Source organism: Hippopotamus amphibius, chromosome 2, assembly GCF_030028045.1.
Source record: "Hippopotamus amphibius kiboko isolate mHipAmp2 chromosome 2, mHipAmp2.hap2, whole genome shotgun sequence".
Taxonomy (NCBI): domain Eukaryota; kingdom Metazoa; phylum Chordata; class Mammalia; order Artiodactyla; family Hippopotamidae; genus Hippopotamus; species Hippopotamus amphibius.
Genome location: NC_080187.1, coordinates 45,116,857 through 45,133,137, shown reverse-complemented (window position 1 = coordinate 45,133,137; position 16,281 = coordinate 45,116,857). Strand labels below are relative to the sequence as shown.

General features: G+C 39.1%; 1 protein-coding gene across 2 annotated transcripts in view; it reads left to right on the top strand.

Annotated features, from left to right (window-relative positions):
- Positions 1-16,281, top strand: part of PCSK5 (proprotein convertase subtilisin/kexin type 5) — a 453,108-nt gene that overhangs the window by 306,056 nt on the left and 130,771 nt on the right. Inside the window, exon 21 of one of the 2 annotated variants that reach the window (XM_057721745.1) lies at positions 1,743-1,949. The exons of the other annotated variant lie outside the window; for it this stretch is intronic. Coding sequence (XP_057577728.1) covers positions 1,743-1,858 — 116 coding nt within the window. The 3' untranslated portion in view covers positions 1,859-1,949. Of the gene's footprint in view, positions 1-1,742; positions 1,950-16,281 lie in introns of those variants that run through there. 2 annotated transcript variants of the gene reach the window in all.

Genomic DNA, 16,281 nt, shown 5'->3' with positions numbered 1-16,281 from the left:
CCCCTGATAAAATCATTTCCCTGGGTTTAACCTTTGTCTTCCTCTGAATGGTTCCTCTTCTGGAAATTTCGCAAGAGGCAGAAGAGTACTGTGGTTGAGAGAATGTGGATTCAGGAGTCAGAATGCTGTCATTCATATCTAAGCTCCAGATCTTGGGCAGGTTATGAGCTTTCCTGGGGTCACTTCCCTCATCTGTAAAAACGAGGATAATGCTGTCGACCTCATGAGGTTAGGAATCTCAAACATCAGCAAGATCTGAGCATGCAATGACAGCCACAGGAACATCATTTATGGTCTCACATCCATCACAGGTATATCACAGGTGACTTTGCCTCTTCATAGCTTTTCTAATACATGACTGGTCTGGCAGAGGTGGGCAGACCTGCTCAGACTCTGTGTTCAAACTTTTCATGGCCAGGGCTAATTCTTACCACACAACATGGAGGTGAGAAGATTGGGGGGATGGCACCCCAGGTACCACGTAAGTATCACTTTTTCGTTACAGCCAGTGCTTTTTTTTACCCTTACTTTAAAAGATAGTTCCCCTATATCTGAATATGATCAGAAATTTTGTAAGTTAGTAACTGAAAAACTGAGGAAGATTTTTAAGTGATTGACCCAAACGATCCAGTGTGACTTGAAGTTTTCACCCATAGCACTTGGTACTGGGCATTTCAAGGTTTGTGATGCTTTAACGGCTTTCCCTAAACCACAGTAAGCATGAGATAATTTATGCCAATGGCACTTTGGTAAAAGTGGAGTGTCAGGATTGTGGGCAAAAGTGGAAAATGAGGAACCATGATTTGTGATGATTCCATTTTCAGGTCGATTAAAGAATGAGACCATTGATGGCCTCACCAGGCTTTTCAAATCACATGGCAATTGTATTCAGGGATGTGCTATTTATTTTCTTTCAACTGTCATATTTCAGTGATTCTAAGACATACTTTTTAAATATATTTTAGCAGCTCTGGAATTGCATGCATCTTATGATTCATGGCAACTTACAACTGTTTTTGACCCGCAGGTTGATGTGACATAATTGTCACCGTCTGTGACATAGTTGTCACCATCTGTGACTTAGTCACAGATGTGGGTAGTCAGCTGAGTTAGGCACGTGATCACTCCTATTTGTGTTGCATTTAATTGCACTGCATAGTAGCTTGAAAAAGTTAAACTATTTCTCAATATTAAAAGGAAGAACTATTACATAAGCCCAGAAACAAAACAGCATGTTATATAAATTTAACTAATACGTTCAATAAGCATAAAACTAATATTCTAACTGATAAGAAGCTATTGTGTCACCATTTAATAAGAATTTTTTTTTCTTGGTAGTACTTAAAATAGTGGTGCATCTGAAATCCAGTGTCTTGGATTCAATGAAATATAGTATATATGACTGTATACGCTCTGCTCTAGGTAATTCCAAAAAGAAAAAATCCTTGCTTATATTATTATTGATTTCTAATTTATTCTTTTTCTGATCTTTTTTTTTTTCCTTTCATAAATGGATACCAATCACATTTACCGTTGGACTGCAATATCTCTCCTTGAAAAACAATGCTGTTGACTGAAATCATTTTGGGTGGACCAAATTTCCTCCTGTTGACTGCTCCCGAATGATCTCTTCCAATCCCCCCAATCTGCCTCTCTGGCCAATCACAACCTTCTTCCGTGTGTTTCCATCATGCTGCTCTCGTCCTCAACTTCCCCTCTCTCTTGCTGACTTCCTGGAAAAGCAACGGAAGAGTCCTGGGCGGAAGGAGGCTTCTGTATGCTAGTGAAAAAGAACAATCTGTGCCAACGGAAGGTTCTTCAACAACTTTGCTGCAAAACATGTACATTCCAAGGCTGAGCTGCCATCCTAGATTTCTTTGTTCCTGTAGACTTATAGATTATTCCATATTATTATTAAAAAGAAAAAAACGAGCAAAAAAAAAAAAAAAGCAAGCCACCTCTCTCTTTCTTGCTCTCTTTTTCTCTCTCTCTCAAATTTGTGCAGGGAGATGGTGAACTGTTTTGTCAGAACTTAAATGGAAAAAAAAAAATAAACCTACAACAAGCCTACCTTTTATAACTGGGTGTTTAGTGCTAAACAGCCAGAACCACAGAGACAGTATTGTATGACCAAAGCATTTGATGCCAAAATTTGACGTTAAAGTAATGATTTGATTTCCTGCCCTGTTTTTGAAGGTCCTTTTGTTTTTTCCTTTTGCATTTACTTGCTTGTTTCCCCTTTGAGACGCTTAAAAATACCTTTCAAAAACATCACAAGAGCAGACGTAGCTCAAAATGAAACACAAAGCTCTTGCATCCATCATTTTTCATGCTTGAGTCCACTGTCGGGGGAAATGGCAGAAAACTGGACCTAAGGGCATTAAGAACATCCCGCAGAGTTGTGTTCAGTGTCGTTTGTCTTGGTTTTTCACAGATGACCGTTGATACTTTCCACACATAATTTACTTCATGCATTATGTGCTGGTTTTGGCATTATGCCCACTTGATAAGTCTGTTCCACTGGTTTCATCAGATAGACTTGCTGCTACTGGCTTTTCCACGGTAGATTCGGTTATTTTACATACAGCTGGTCAAATGGGATCGCTCTGCATAGTCAAATTGTCGATAGACAGAATGCAAAGATTCACAAAACAGCTGAGACTGATCCAGCTCCCCCCAAATCCAGAGTGTTCACTTGGAAACCCTGCACAATCTCTTGGTGCTATCCAGCCATTATCCCTACAGCATTTTTTTTAAAGGCCATCAGAAATTCCATGTGTTGTAGTGGGAAGCGTTTTGGATATGATGAAGGAAATTTCTTCCTGGAGTCAAAAGTTTCTAAAAGGTCCTGTATTTTTTAAGAAATGGAATTTATTTAAATAATATTTAAGCTCGTGCCCAAGTTGGCCGGGCAACATTTTTCAATGGTGCTTATTAGAAGTTTTTTTCATCTTGTCATTTTAAGAAAATAAAACTGGAAATGGAATATAGGCAGCATGATTGTACCCTCCTGGTTCTGTTCTTTTCCCGCTCCTCTCTCCCCTCTATAACCAAGCTATGATACTGTCCACTGAATGTCATTGAGATCATCTATTTTCTTGGAAATATCTTCACTGGTTTTCTGTGACTCCCCAAACACATCCTGGAATCGAGCAGACTGAATTATGTGAAGACTGTTTGGATCAGTGGTCAGAAATGAGGAAGCCTGATAGGTGTTTTTATAATTCTGAGTTTCTCTGTTTAGGAGAGGAGAGATGAATATCAAGTTTCTTCATGTTTCATATCCCATCTCCACTGGCAACCTCATTTGCTTTGAGAATGACCAGCCATTTTGCAGGCTTTAGGCTTCTGACAGCCTCACTTCCAAGATGTCACTGGCCTCACAGATGAGGAGTGACATCAATATAGGTTATCCTGGGATGTGGATGCTAAGGTCCCCATCCAAGCAGCAAGCTGGTAAAAAGCCTACCTTCAAAATATGCATTCCTAGACATCAAAGTTAACATTGAACCCAAGGTAAATAATGAGTACAAAGTCTAATGACCCTCTTAATAGCACTGTGGTGATACTGAGTCACGTAATGATTCATATGTAACTAAGGTATCAACTAATTTTGTTGAGTAATTTTCCTCTTCATAACACTGCAGGCCCTTCTGACCCGAAGAAAGCAAATCAGTCCTGGGTGTAGCATGTAGAGTCTTACATGTAAAGGCACACTCTCTAAGTGGACAAAAGCAAGTGAGAGCCTAAAGCAAGATCAAGTAGATGGTGAAACCAGATTTGCCTGCAAAAGAATCCATTTAACAAGCCACCCATGATATTTGAGGCACAAAGTTACTATGAAGGGAAAAATAAAAATGATGTCTGTGTTCTTAAACAAATAACCATCAATCTGACAGCCAAATTCATTGGGGTCCACCCACGTGTGTTCCATTTCTCACTGACCATGCAGGCACACATTGTGCAAATACTGGTTTAACTACTAGTGGTTACTGCCTCGTTTATCTACAGAATATTATTAACTAGAACATAATGCTTTCAAAGTTTAAGTTAATGTTATATATTATGTATAAATATATATATTCATAATGAGATATATGTAACGGATAGTACAAAGTTTGGAGACTTAACAAATGCTCTAACCTTCTAGAGACAAAAGTCCTATCTTCTGTTTTCTTTTGTCTTTTGATTTTTCATTAGTGGTCCATTGTTAAATCCAAATCCACTTTTACTGAAAAATACTGTACATGTGTAAAATGTTCAGTTGTTTTTTTGTAAAATATAGTAGAATGGTTGTAATTGATACTGGCCAAAATCAATGTTATTCCATATTTTATTTTTTCTATTAAATTAACCTAAGTTCCTGTTTATTTGATCTGTTCATACCCACGTGCAAACATCTCTGAAAGGGTGAGGTCATGAGAAACTTCTCTGTTTCCACATAGAAGCTGAATATTAGGAAAGGGTGGAGGTGAATGAAGCATCTAAATAAAGTTGGGGAAAAAGGGTGAGCAGAGTGGGGAACTGAAAAGAAGGAGAAAGTAACAACAATAGAAGAAAGGATCAGTTTAGGTCTGGTCATGAATGTATGTTAAATCCCATTTTTAGTAAGCGGATTGTGAAAAAAATCTACAAAAGCTTGGTGCAGTTATTATTGCATTGTACAGATGCCATGTCAAGTGAAAGGGCCACCTGAACCTGCTTTTTCCTTGGTTTCCCCCTACTGCACACCCACCAGTGGGTGTATGGAAGGGTGGGGACCAAGGGGCTGAGCATGAAGAGGCTGAGGGGTATGAAAGCTGTTATAGAAGATGACCTTGTTCTATTGGCTGATATCCTGTGTATCCCTGTTAGTTGGCTATATCCCTGGATGCCTAGAAGATGACTTTGTTTAAAATCAATCTCTAGTACATGCCACAGGGTAGGACTGTATAGTTAGCAAAAAACAACCATGGATTATAGATTTTTGTGAACCCTGCTTGAGATGGTCACTAGCCTTAAAGGTTCAATTCCCTGCCTTTGGCAAAAAGAAATAAGAAATCAACAGAAGTGACATACATATTGAGCTCCAATTAGGTTTAAAGATCTGGGGATACAAAAAGGTATACGAGAGAGCTGCTGCTGCCGTGAAGTCCCATTACAGAGACAGAAACTAATTTTATTGACCACTTACTATGTGCTGTATAATATGGAAATATAGAGTATATATATACTGATATAAATATATCCTCTTTTAAGTCTTAGAAAAACTCTAGAGCAGAGGTACACATATTATCCTCTGTTTATAAATGAGAAAGCTGAGGTGTATGGACTTGAAATAAACTAATTGGGATTACATAACCAGACTCAGAATAATAAAAATACAATTCAGTATTAAGACCATTAATACTAAGTAGTGAATTCTAAATCTCAGATGAATGAGACACTAAATTGTTAAGTTCAGACAGGCAGAAATTCCTTTGAATTAGATTGATCAGGGCAAGTTTCCAAGAGCAGTTTGGACTAGCATTGGCTCTTGGAGGATGGCTAAGGCTTAACTAAGCAGATGGGACTAAAGCAGGAGGAGCACTACCAGCGAACTTGCTGCACAAGAGTTGTTCAGGGAAGCAAGTCAATTGTTTTAATGGTTTTAATCTAATTGGCCCATTGCTACAAAGGACAGTGATTCAAGATTTGATGGACCAGTCAAGAAGAATAGACATTTTTACACTTTCCAAAAGATGGATAGTGTGCCCATTCTTTTCAATTCCCACACCCACAGAAGACCTTGCTAATCGTCAATATCCATCTGTGAATTAATGATCATTTTCTCGCCTTTCATCCCAGTATTAGGGCCTTATCATCATGCTACTGATCTTTTCTATCAGACTCATCATTCTCCACCCAACAGTCTACTCTTCATTTTGAGGAACTTGCAAACTGAGTGCTTGGTAGAGAAGGGTAGGTGATTGTTGTAGTAACTCAATTAAAATCTCTCCATCAAGTGATCAACACTGTAGGCACATCTAAGTATGGAAATATTTAACACCTTATCCCCGTCATGTAGAATGAACATCATGCAGCTAAAATGCTTTCATATAATCATTCAGCTTCACACAAAGGGCAATGACAGACTGCAGCTTGACGATTATGGAGAAAATTGGAGGCAATTTTCAACTGTGGCCTGGCCAGCTCAACACTCCCACCTTCCATCTTCTAACACCAAATGGTAGCAGGAGCACAAAGGCTGGCTGCAGCCCGACCTCACCTGGCCCAAGCGGGGTCCTGGGTCCCAGACTCAGTATGTGTCAATGACAAAGTATAAACCTGCTTCTCTTCCCTGATTGACATCCATTTCCAAAATTATTTTTGTTGCAAACCTATAAAATCTGAAATTCTCGGCAGAGTACTTCAGAGCCATTGACAAATTTAGCAAGGCACAGCCAAGATGGACTTAATTTCACTGTGGCTCGCTGGGGTGACTTGACAGTAGAAATGGGGCTGTAATCCATATAATCACGTCTCCTCTTCATCATGAGAGGTGAAGATCTAGCCCAGAGTCAATTCTTGGGCAAGAAGGATGCAGTTGTGCAGCATCTCTGAGTCTCAGAGGGCAAATCTGAGACCTGGTAATGCCAGCACTTCTTTTCTATCTTCTACCTGCAAGGGACTTAGAAAGACGTTTGACTGTCTTATTACAGAAAGATTTTCTTACAGGATTTCTTCTCTAAAGGGCCATTGTTGGGTCCCCCACCCCCAACAATTATTGCAACTGTTGCTTTTTCCAGGCCAGGTGTCAGGCAACAAAAGATATTTTGTATCCCCACTTGTAGAAATTTCCAGAAACATAAACTGAGGCCCTTTTTCATTTTAGAAAAGAATACATTATTTTAAGAATACAGTGTTTTGAAGCTGGCAGAGTTCTACTAAATGACTTTAATTTTGCCCCCACAAAAATCAGAGTGACCTATAGAAACTAACTTTCTGTTGCAAGATTCACAACTAGTCAAGGGTGTGGCTGAAACTCAAGCCCACAGCAGCAACCTTCTGCACAAAACTGCCTCCTTTTTATTTGTGCCAGAGAGAAAACAAGTCCATATTACATACATTGCAAGGCAGGGGGTAAGAGCCTTTTCCCAAGTGTGGACAGAATGCACACTGTATCCGTGGACTTGGCTTTTTCTCCTTATGAGCCCAAATGAATTGCTTCCATAAATAAACTCTGAGTCCCTGTCATAGACTAAGCGCTGAGGTCCTTCATGCCCTCTTCAAGCTTATGGTCTAGTGTGAAACACAGACACAAGAATGCATAGCTATAATATGAAGCTATTTAAGTGCCTTTGAAAAAGGCATAAAAATATCATTGGGACTCTGGTAGAGCAAGCTCACCTTATCAATTAAGGGCCAAAAGTCCCATGTCTTGCACGATAAGCTTTTCAAGGGCATCCAAAAATAACATGAAACATTCACAATAAAGTTGCCTTTAGAATATGCAAAATCAAATGATATTTTAATTAAATATCTACAAAATGCAACAGGTCAAACTAGTCAACTGCAACTCAACACTTAAGGAATCCCATATAGTTAAACTCAATGTGGGATAAAGGTGAATTTTAATATGTTTGATATGATGTGGAACCTACAGAAGTATGAGAACCTAGGATCTGTTGGGTTCCTAATTTAACCCTGCAAAGGAGGGAGAAATCCACTCTTCATGCTGGGGGAGGAGGGTATTTTATATATATTTCTGATCTCTTTCTTCAAGATTTCCACCTGTAGATCCAAATAACTACTTGCCATATTCCTTCAGATGTCTAAGAGGCATCTCAAAGGTAACATGTCCAAAATACACTTCAGACTCGCCAATCCCCTAAACATTATCATCACCGAGTGTCTCCCATGTCAGCAAGTGGCATTAAAATACATCCTCCTAAAAATCCATCTATCCACCAGCTGCTCAAATCCAAAACCTATAATTCCTCTTTTTTCGCCTCCAAATTCAATCCATGAACCAAGGTCCCATTAATCGCACCTCCATGATATATCTCTAAGTGGTCTACTTCTCCCCACTCCATAACTGTAATTCTGGGTCAAACCATGATCCTTTCCACCCTAAACTACTGCCAGAGCCTCCTATCCAGGTTCCCTACTTCTCTCCCCTCCTTTCCTCTTTTTTCTCTTTTCCCCCATCCATCCTCCACACAGCTAGCAGAGTGCTATTGCAAACACAAAATCTGATTTCGCCTCTCCCTATTCACTCAGAATAAAATCTGAACTCCTTACCTAAGACCTTTCTGATCTTTTCTCATGCTCTCCTGCTCATCATATTCCAATCATACCGACTCTCTTTTTGTTCTTCAAACAAAACTAGCTTATTTGTGCATCCAGACCCCTGCTCTTCACGTGGCTGCTTTCTTCTCATCCTACAGGTCTTAATTCAAAACTAGCTTCCTCAGAAAGCAACTCCTCTACCACTCACCCCATACCTGCCCACTTTTTTGGTCTTTTATAGCATGTACCACAAACATGATATTCTATGGTTCACTGACTTGTTTATTGTCAGTCTCTCCCTCAGCACCGCGAGAGCTGGGGTTTTGCCCATCTTGTTCACAGCTGTATCTTATACATCTAGCACAGTGCCTTGCTTAGTAAACATTTGTGGAATGAATGAATAAAAACACTTCAGAGAGAAGTGACATTAGACATGAGTCTTGAAGGATAAGCAGGAATTTTTAAGTCAAAGAAGGTAAGGATATTAGAGAAGGACTCGAGAGAGAGAACTGGTACAAAGGCACAAAACCATCAAAGGGCTTATGGACTGACAGACAGGGAGTGGGCAGGGTGGGCAACTGAAGGGAAGGAACGGGAGGACCCCAGAGGTCAACTTGCAAAGGGCCTAGGATGGGCTATTGCCCTTCCTCCACCTCCCTGTCCTTGGAGTCATCCAACCCCTTTTCAAAGAGGCCAAATGACTTACTCAAGGACCCCATCAAGTCAACTTGTGGCCTCCTGCCAACAAATTCGGGAAGCATTCATTCAGACAGAATGCTGAGGAGGCCGTATTTGCTTCAGTCCCCAGGGGATTGATGGCTGCACTGAGCAAGCTAAATGAAAAGACAGGGCACTAAGCAGAGCTCAGCTGTCAGATTAGAGGAGGCACGTGAGAGGAGCTTCTCTTCACTGGGATATCCATGTCCAGAGCAATAAATTTGGCAAGCCTTGTTTGCAAGACTAGACCTGGGGACGAGGGCTGGCTCAGAATCTTCTTTTCCTTCTAAGAGAAAACCCCTTGCCCTCTAGATAGTCATTACCAGAGAAGAATAAAAGGAAAGAAAGAAATATGTGAGCAACTCCTTTTCATAACAACAGAAACACTAACTCCCATATATGGAGTACTTCCTGTGTGCTAAGCAGTGTTCTCAATTCTTTATATGAGTTATTTCATTCAACATTCCCAAAAGCCTGATTTTATTCTATTTTTACAAATGAGAAAGCAGACTAGGTAAATGTCTAAGGCACCCCAGTGGTTAAATGGAAGATCTGTGATTAATTTAAATCCAGAAAATCTAATATCAGAGTCTCCAGGAGAAATATAAGAGCCAAGGAAGATGTCAAAACAAGCTTCAGGCCGTGACCGTGGAGCTTGCATCAGGATTATATTTGTTACCTGATAATGTCTGGTCCAGGGTCCATGCTGTCTCTTGTGAATACAGCAACATTCACCCAGGACTATTAAGCACAGCCACATAGTGCTTTGTGTGACCAAGCTAGGAGTGAATTTCAATATCATCATGGGAATTAGTAGTGGTCAATGGGCCATGTGGGCAAAAGAAATCAGAAAGGACCTAAAGGAAATGAGGCAGTGGCTATTAAGAAATGAGGATGTGATGTCCCCTTTCATGCTAATTTTTCTTTGCCTTGGAAGCCATCATTTGCATTCTCTATCCTCAGATGAAATGAGGACAAAATAGAATGGAGATGCAGGGAACACAGAGAAACATTACAATGCTGAAAATCATCACATAATACAAATTCTGTGAGCTCCTTTGACAAATCTAGTAAAACATAAATTCTTTCCAGGTGATATTAAACAGGATTTTCTTGACACTTAAATCCCTAATGGTTACAATATAATAAAAGCTAAACTATCAAGAAAATGTAAGGCTTTTTATCATGTATAGGAATGTGATTTTTAATTGACTTATATCATTAGAAGAGCCACAAATATGACAGGAACCATGAGTCATCTTGACCATCTTCCCTTGGCCATTCCCACATCTGATCCATCAGCAAGCCAAAACAGTTTTACCTCCAAAATATGCCTTTGATCCATTCTCTGTCCTTTACCTGTACTGATGTCATCCTTGCCCTCACCACTCTGGGTCAAGCTACTTCCCACCTAGGCTGTTGCAACACCTCCTAACTAGCCTCGCTGAATGCACCCCTTGTGTTCACACTCCACATGCCCTCATCTTCTTCCTCTAATCTATTCTGCACAGCAGCCAGAGTGCTCTTTCTAAAAAGTCAAAGCTCACATGAGACTCCGCTGTTTAAATCCCTCCCATGGCTTCCCCTTTCACCTAGGAAAAAGTTGAAATTCCTTTCCCTGGTCATGAAGGCCATGGTCAATCTGACCACCCCACCTCTCTAAACTCATCTTGTGCCATTCTCTTCCTCCCCTCGCACTTTCCAGCAACACTGACTTTCCCTGATTCCTCTATTCTGCTTTGTAGGCTAGAACTTTCCCACATGCCATTCCCTCTACTTTAATGCTATTCCATCCCTAATCATCTACATCCAGCTAACACATTTATTGTCTGGGTCTCAGTTTAAATGTCATTCTTCATTTCCTGATCCTTCTAGACAAGGTTAGATCTCCCTAACGTAAGCTCTCATGCATGCCTCTACTTTACTTTCATATCAGTTATATTATAAATATCTAGTTAATTGTAGGAGTATCTGTTTGCTGTATGTGATTTTCAGCATAAGGTTTGTTCCATTAGGACAAAGTCTGTAAATGTCTTACATCTCATGAATCTAGAAAAATGTCTCTCAGAGAGTAGGTACTTGATAACTCTTTGATCAGTAGATGAATAAGTCAATAAATGAACAATTATGTGAATAACTGAGTAAATGACAAGGAGGAAATAGCTCTGGCCCAGTTGCTGGTATAACTAAGTTCTAATCTTGATTCTGTATAACTTCAGTATAGCCCTCTATGTGTTCACCTCAGTTTCCCCATCTTCAGCATCATCCCTGTAAACCATTCCAGCCCTTCCATTCAATAAAAAGGGAAAATCGCAGGAGATTTCATGGAGACTCTATCACCAGCCCTAAAATACACACAAAAACTTTGTCACAAACTCAGTAAAGCTAATGTTTTAGGACCTTGTCACCAAAAGTGTGCAGTGACAGAGTTCTAAAGTGTACCCCTCATATTCCCATCCATTCATTGCTGAGAGGGACTCTGTAGTTCGAATTAAAGGTTACTATCAACTGACTTTAAAATAATGAGATTATTCCTGAATTATCTATGTGAGCCCAAGGTAGGTCTGAGGGATGCAGCAGAAGGTCACAGAGAAGGCATGAGGCAGAGGAGGGGATCAGAGACATTCAAGATGAGAGAAGGGTATGACTCATAGTTACTGGCTTTGAAGAGGCAAGAAGGGGGCCATGAGCCAAGAAATGCATGCAGTCTCTAGAAACTGAGAACAATCCCCAGCCAACAGGTGGCAAGGAAACAGGGACTCAGTCCTGAACTCTACCATCGACCTGGATGAACTTGGGGCAGATTCACGCCCAGAGCCTCTAGAAAGAATGCAGCCTGCAACACATTAATTTCAACCTTTTGAAACCAGGAGCAGAGAAGCAGCTGAGCCACACTGAGCCCAGGCTACTAACCTATAGAACAGTGAGAAAATAAATGGGTGTTTTGTTAAGCCACAAAATTTATGGTTACTTGTTACAGTGGCAATAGAAAACCAATACATACTAGTTTTTTTTTTTTTTTTTTTTTTAACAGCTGTGACCTCAGGGGCAGGCTTCTAACTAAACGCATATGTAAGAGCCACTATAGTCCAGTCCAGAGATCTTGGAGGGTGGGTGCTATCTTTTTACCCTATCTTTGCTATGCTACAGAGCACCACTATCTTCCCAAAGGGAGCTTTTACACATGTCTGGTGCCCCAGGTTTTGTGGCTAAAGCCCAGGGGACAGCAGGGCTCACATTCCTTGGTCCCATGGGACTATAACAAACAGTTTGTTGCTGGCTACCATTCCCAGGGCACCGGTGCATAGAGAAGACTGAAACATACACCCCAGTCTCTTTGTGAAAGATGTCTATATGCTTGCTTGGATCTTTGGCCTGAGAACAGACTTCTGATTTGGCACACTCTGGGGTGCTATGAAAATGCACTCCTGGGACAGAAGCCAGTGGATGCCATCTTTGCACTCTCCCTCTTCCTCACTCCAAGTGGCTGGTATCTCCCAGAAAGGAACTTGTACACTTGTCTGGCACCCTGATTTTGTGACTACCACACAGGGGACATATCTACATCACCTGGCTCTGGTGGTCAGTGGGGCTTACACTTGCAGTCTCATAGAACTCCATACATTTGTGTACTTTAAAAGCTACTGCTCAAGGGTCTGGCTTCCAATCAGCCTGAATCTAGGTGCTGACTGAAATCCTTCCCTTTGGGACACTGATGCTCTTGGCACTCTCCAGCTACTAGGACTAAAAATAAAAATAGGCTCCTTGGACAACCACAATCGAAGGCACGGTTGAATGACAAGCTTCATCCACTACACAAGCTTACTCCTTCAAGACTGGGAGAAGTGGCTGTTTTATTTTATGCAGAGAAACCAATATAGAGAGTCATGAAAAAACAGAGAAATATGTTCCAAATGAAAGAACAAGATAAAACCTCAGAAAATCCTTAATGAAATGGAGGTAAATGATTTACCTGATAAAGAGTCCAAAGTAATGGTCATAAATATGCTCACTGAACTTGAGAGGAGATATGATGAACACAGTGAGAACTTCAACAAAGAGAAAAGTATAAGAGTACCAAATACAAGTCATGGAGCTAAATACAACTGAACCAAAAAATATCAATACAAGAGAGGGGATTCAACAACATATTAGATGAAGGAGGAGAAAGGATCAGTGAACTCAAAGACAGGCAGTGGAACTCACCCAAACAGAGGAGCCAAAGAAGAAAGAATGCAAAAAATCTCAAGGGACTTAATGGGACATCATCAAGCTTACCAATATAGGAGTCCCAGAAGGAAAAGAGATATAGAAAGAGGCAGAAAACTTATTTGAAGAAATAATGACTGAAAATTCCCTAACCTGGGGAAAGACACATTCACATCCAGGAAGCCCAGAGGGTTCCAAATAAGATGAATCCAAAGAGACACCCACACCAAGATACATTAAAGTGTCAAAATTTAAAGATAAGGAGAGAATCATAAAAGCAGCAAGAGAAAAACAACTTTTTATATGCAAGGGAATCCCCATAAAATCATCAGCACATTTTTTTTTTTTAGCAGAAATTGCATGGACCAGAAGGGAATGGCATGATATAGTCAAAGCCCTGCAAGAAAAAACCTTCCAACCAATAGTACCCTACCCAGAAAAGCTTTCATTCAGAATTAAAGGAGAGTCTTCCAGACAGGCAAAACATAAAGGAGTTGATCACCTCAAAACTGGCCTTACAAGGAGTATTAAAGGGACTTCTTTAGGCTGAAAAGAAAGAGCACTAATTAGTAACAGGAAAACCTATCAAAGTATAAATCTCACTGGTAAAGATCAACATATAGTAAAATTTAGAATAATCTAATATTGTAAAGATGGTGAATTAATCACTTATAAAACTAGCAAGAAGGTCAAAAGACAAGAGTAGTAAAAATAATTATAACTAGTTAAGGGATACATGAGATAAAAAGATATAAATTGTGACATCAAGATATAAATTGTTGGGGAGGAGTAAAATGTAGAGCTTTAGAATGCATTAAAACATAAGTTGTTGCCAATTTAAAATAGACAGTTATAAATATAACTTTTATAGGTAAGCCTTAAGGCAAAGCCAAAACCTATAGCAGATACACAAAAGAGAAAAAGAAAGGAAGGTAACCATACCATTACTGAAAATCATCAAATCACAAAGAGAGAAGCAAAAGAAGGAGAAAGAAACAGAGGAACTACAAAAGAGCCAGCAAACAATTAACAAAATTATAATAAGTATATACCTAACAATAATCACTTTAAATGTATATGGACTAAATTCTCCTACCAAAAGACACAGAATGAGTGAATGGATTTTAAAAAATGAGACCTATCTATAGGCTGCCTATATGAGACTCACTTCAGATGTAAGGACACACACAGACTGAAAGTGAAGGGATTGAAAAAGATATTCTATGCAAATGGAAACCAAAAGAAAGCCAGGGTAGCTACACTTATATAAGAATATACAGACATTAAAACAAAGACTGTAATAAGAGACAAAGAAGGGCATTACATAATAATAAAGGGGTCAATCCAAAGAAAGGATAGACATTTGTAAATATTTATGCACCCAACATAGGAACACCTAAATATATAAAGCAAATATTAAAAGACCTAAAGGGAGAAACAGACAGCAATAAAATAGTAATAGATGACTTTGATACTCCATTTACATCAATGCATAGATCAGACAGAAAAGCAATAAGGAATCATTGGCCTTAAATGACATATTAGACCAAATGGACTTAACAGATATATATATGGAATATTTCATCCAAAAATAACAAACCACAAAGCAGAATACACATTCTTCTCATGCGCACATGGAACATTCTCCAAGATAGATCATATGTTAGGTCACAAAATGAGTCCTAATAACTAAGAAGATTGAAATCATATTAAGCATCTTTTTCAACCACAATGGTATAAAACTAGAAATCAATTACAAGAAAAAAATTGGAAATTTTACAAATATGTGGGGACTGAAAAGCATGCTACTGAAAACCAATGGGTCAAAGAAGAAATCAAGACATAAATTCTTTAAAAAATACCTTGAGACAAACAAAAATGGAAACACAACATACCAAAACTTATGGGATGCAGCAAAAGCATTTCAAAGTTCACAGAAATAAATGCCTTTATCAATAAAACAGAAAAATCTCAAACAACCTAACTTTACACCTCAAGGAACTAGAAATAAACAAAATCCAAGGTTAGTAGAAGGGAGGAAATAAAGATCAGAGCAGAAATAAATAAAATAAAAACTAAAAGTACAATAGAAAAGATCAATGAAATTGAAAGCTGGCTTTTTGAAAAGATAAACAAAACTGACAAACCTTTAGCTAGATTCACCAAGAAAAAGAGTGGGCTCAAATAAAATTTAAAATAAAAAGGGCCCTGACTCACCCTGACTGTGTCCTCTTTCAGAAGCCTCATCTTCTGCACATGGCTTCATTCCCAGTGGACTGGAAACAAACTTGGGTTATGTTTTGTTTGGGAGTGGTTTGGCCAGGGCCTTTTGAACAGTAGTGTCCCAATAAAGTACTAGATATTATTTATGTAATAATGAGCTTTTCCTTTTTTAAACAATAATATCTTTTCAGAAATTTCTAACTACTTTGTAACTGCACAACTTAACCTGGTGATAAAACCAGTTATTAAAAATCTACCTTTTCCCAAAAAAAAAGGGAGAGGGAGAGAGAGATTGATTCATTGGTTACAACTGATACCACAGAAATAAAAAGAATGACAAGAGATCTTCTCCAAGACAGATCATATGTTAGGCCACAAAACAAGTCCTAATAATTAAGAAGATGGAAACCATATCAAGCATCTTTTTCAACCACAATGGTATAAAACTAGAAATCAATTACAAGAAGAGAATTGGAAAATTTACAAATATGTGGAGATTGGAAAACATGCTACTGAAAACCAAAGGGTCAAGATGACAAGCTATCCAATTATATGCCAACAAATTGGACAGCCTAGAAGAAATGGATAAATTCCTAGAAACACACTACCTACCACAACCAAATCATGAAGAATAGAAAATCTGAACAGATCAGTTACTAGTAAGGGATTGAATTCAGTAATCAAAAACCTCCCTACGAAGAAAACTCCAGGACCACATGGCTTCACTGGTGAATCTAACAAACACTTAAACAAAAATCAATACCAATTCTTCTCAAACACATCCAAAAAATAGAAGAGGAGGGAACACTTCCAATTCATTTTATGAAGCCAGCATTACCCTGATAACAAAAAGAGACAAGGATGCCACAAGAAAACGAAATT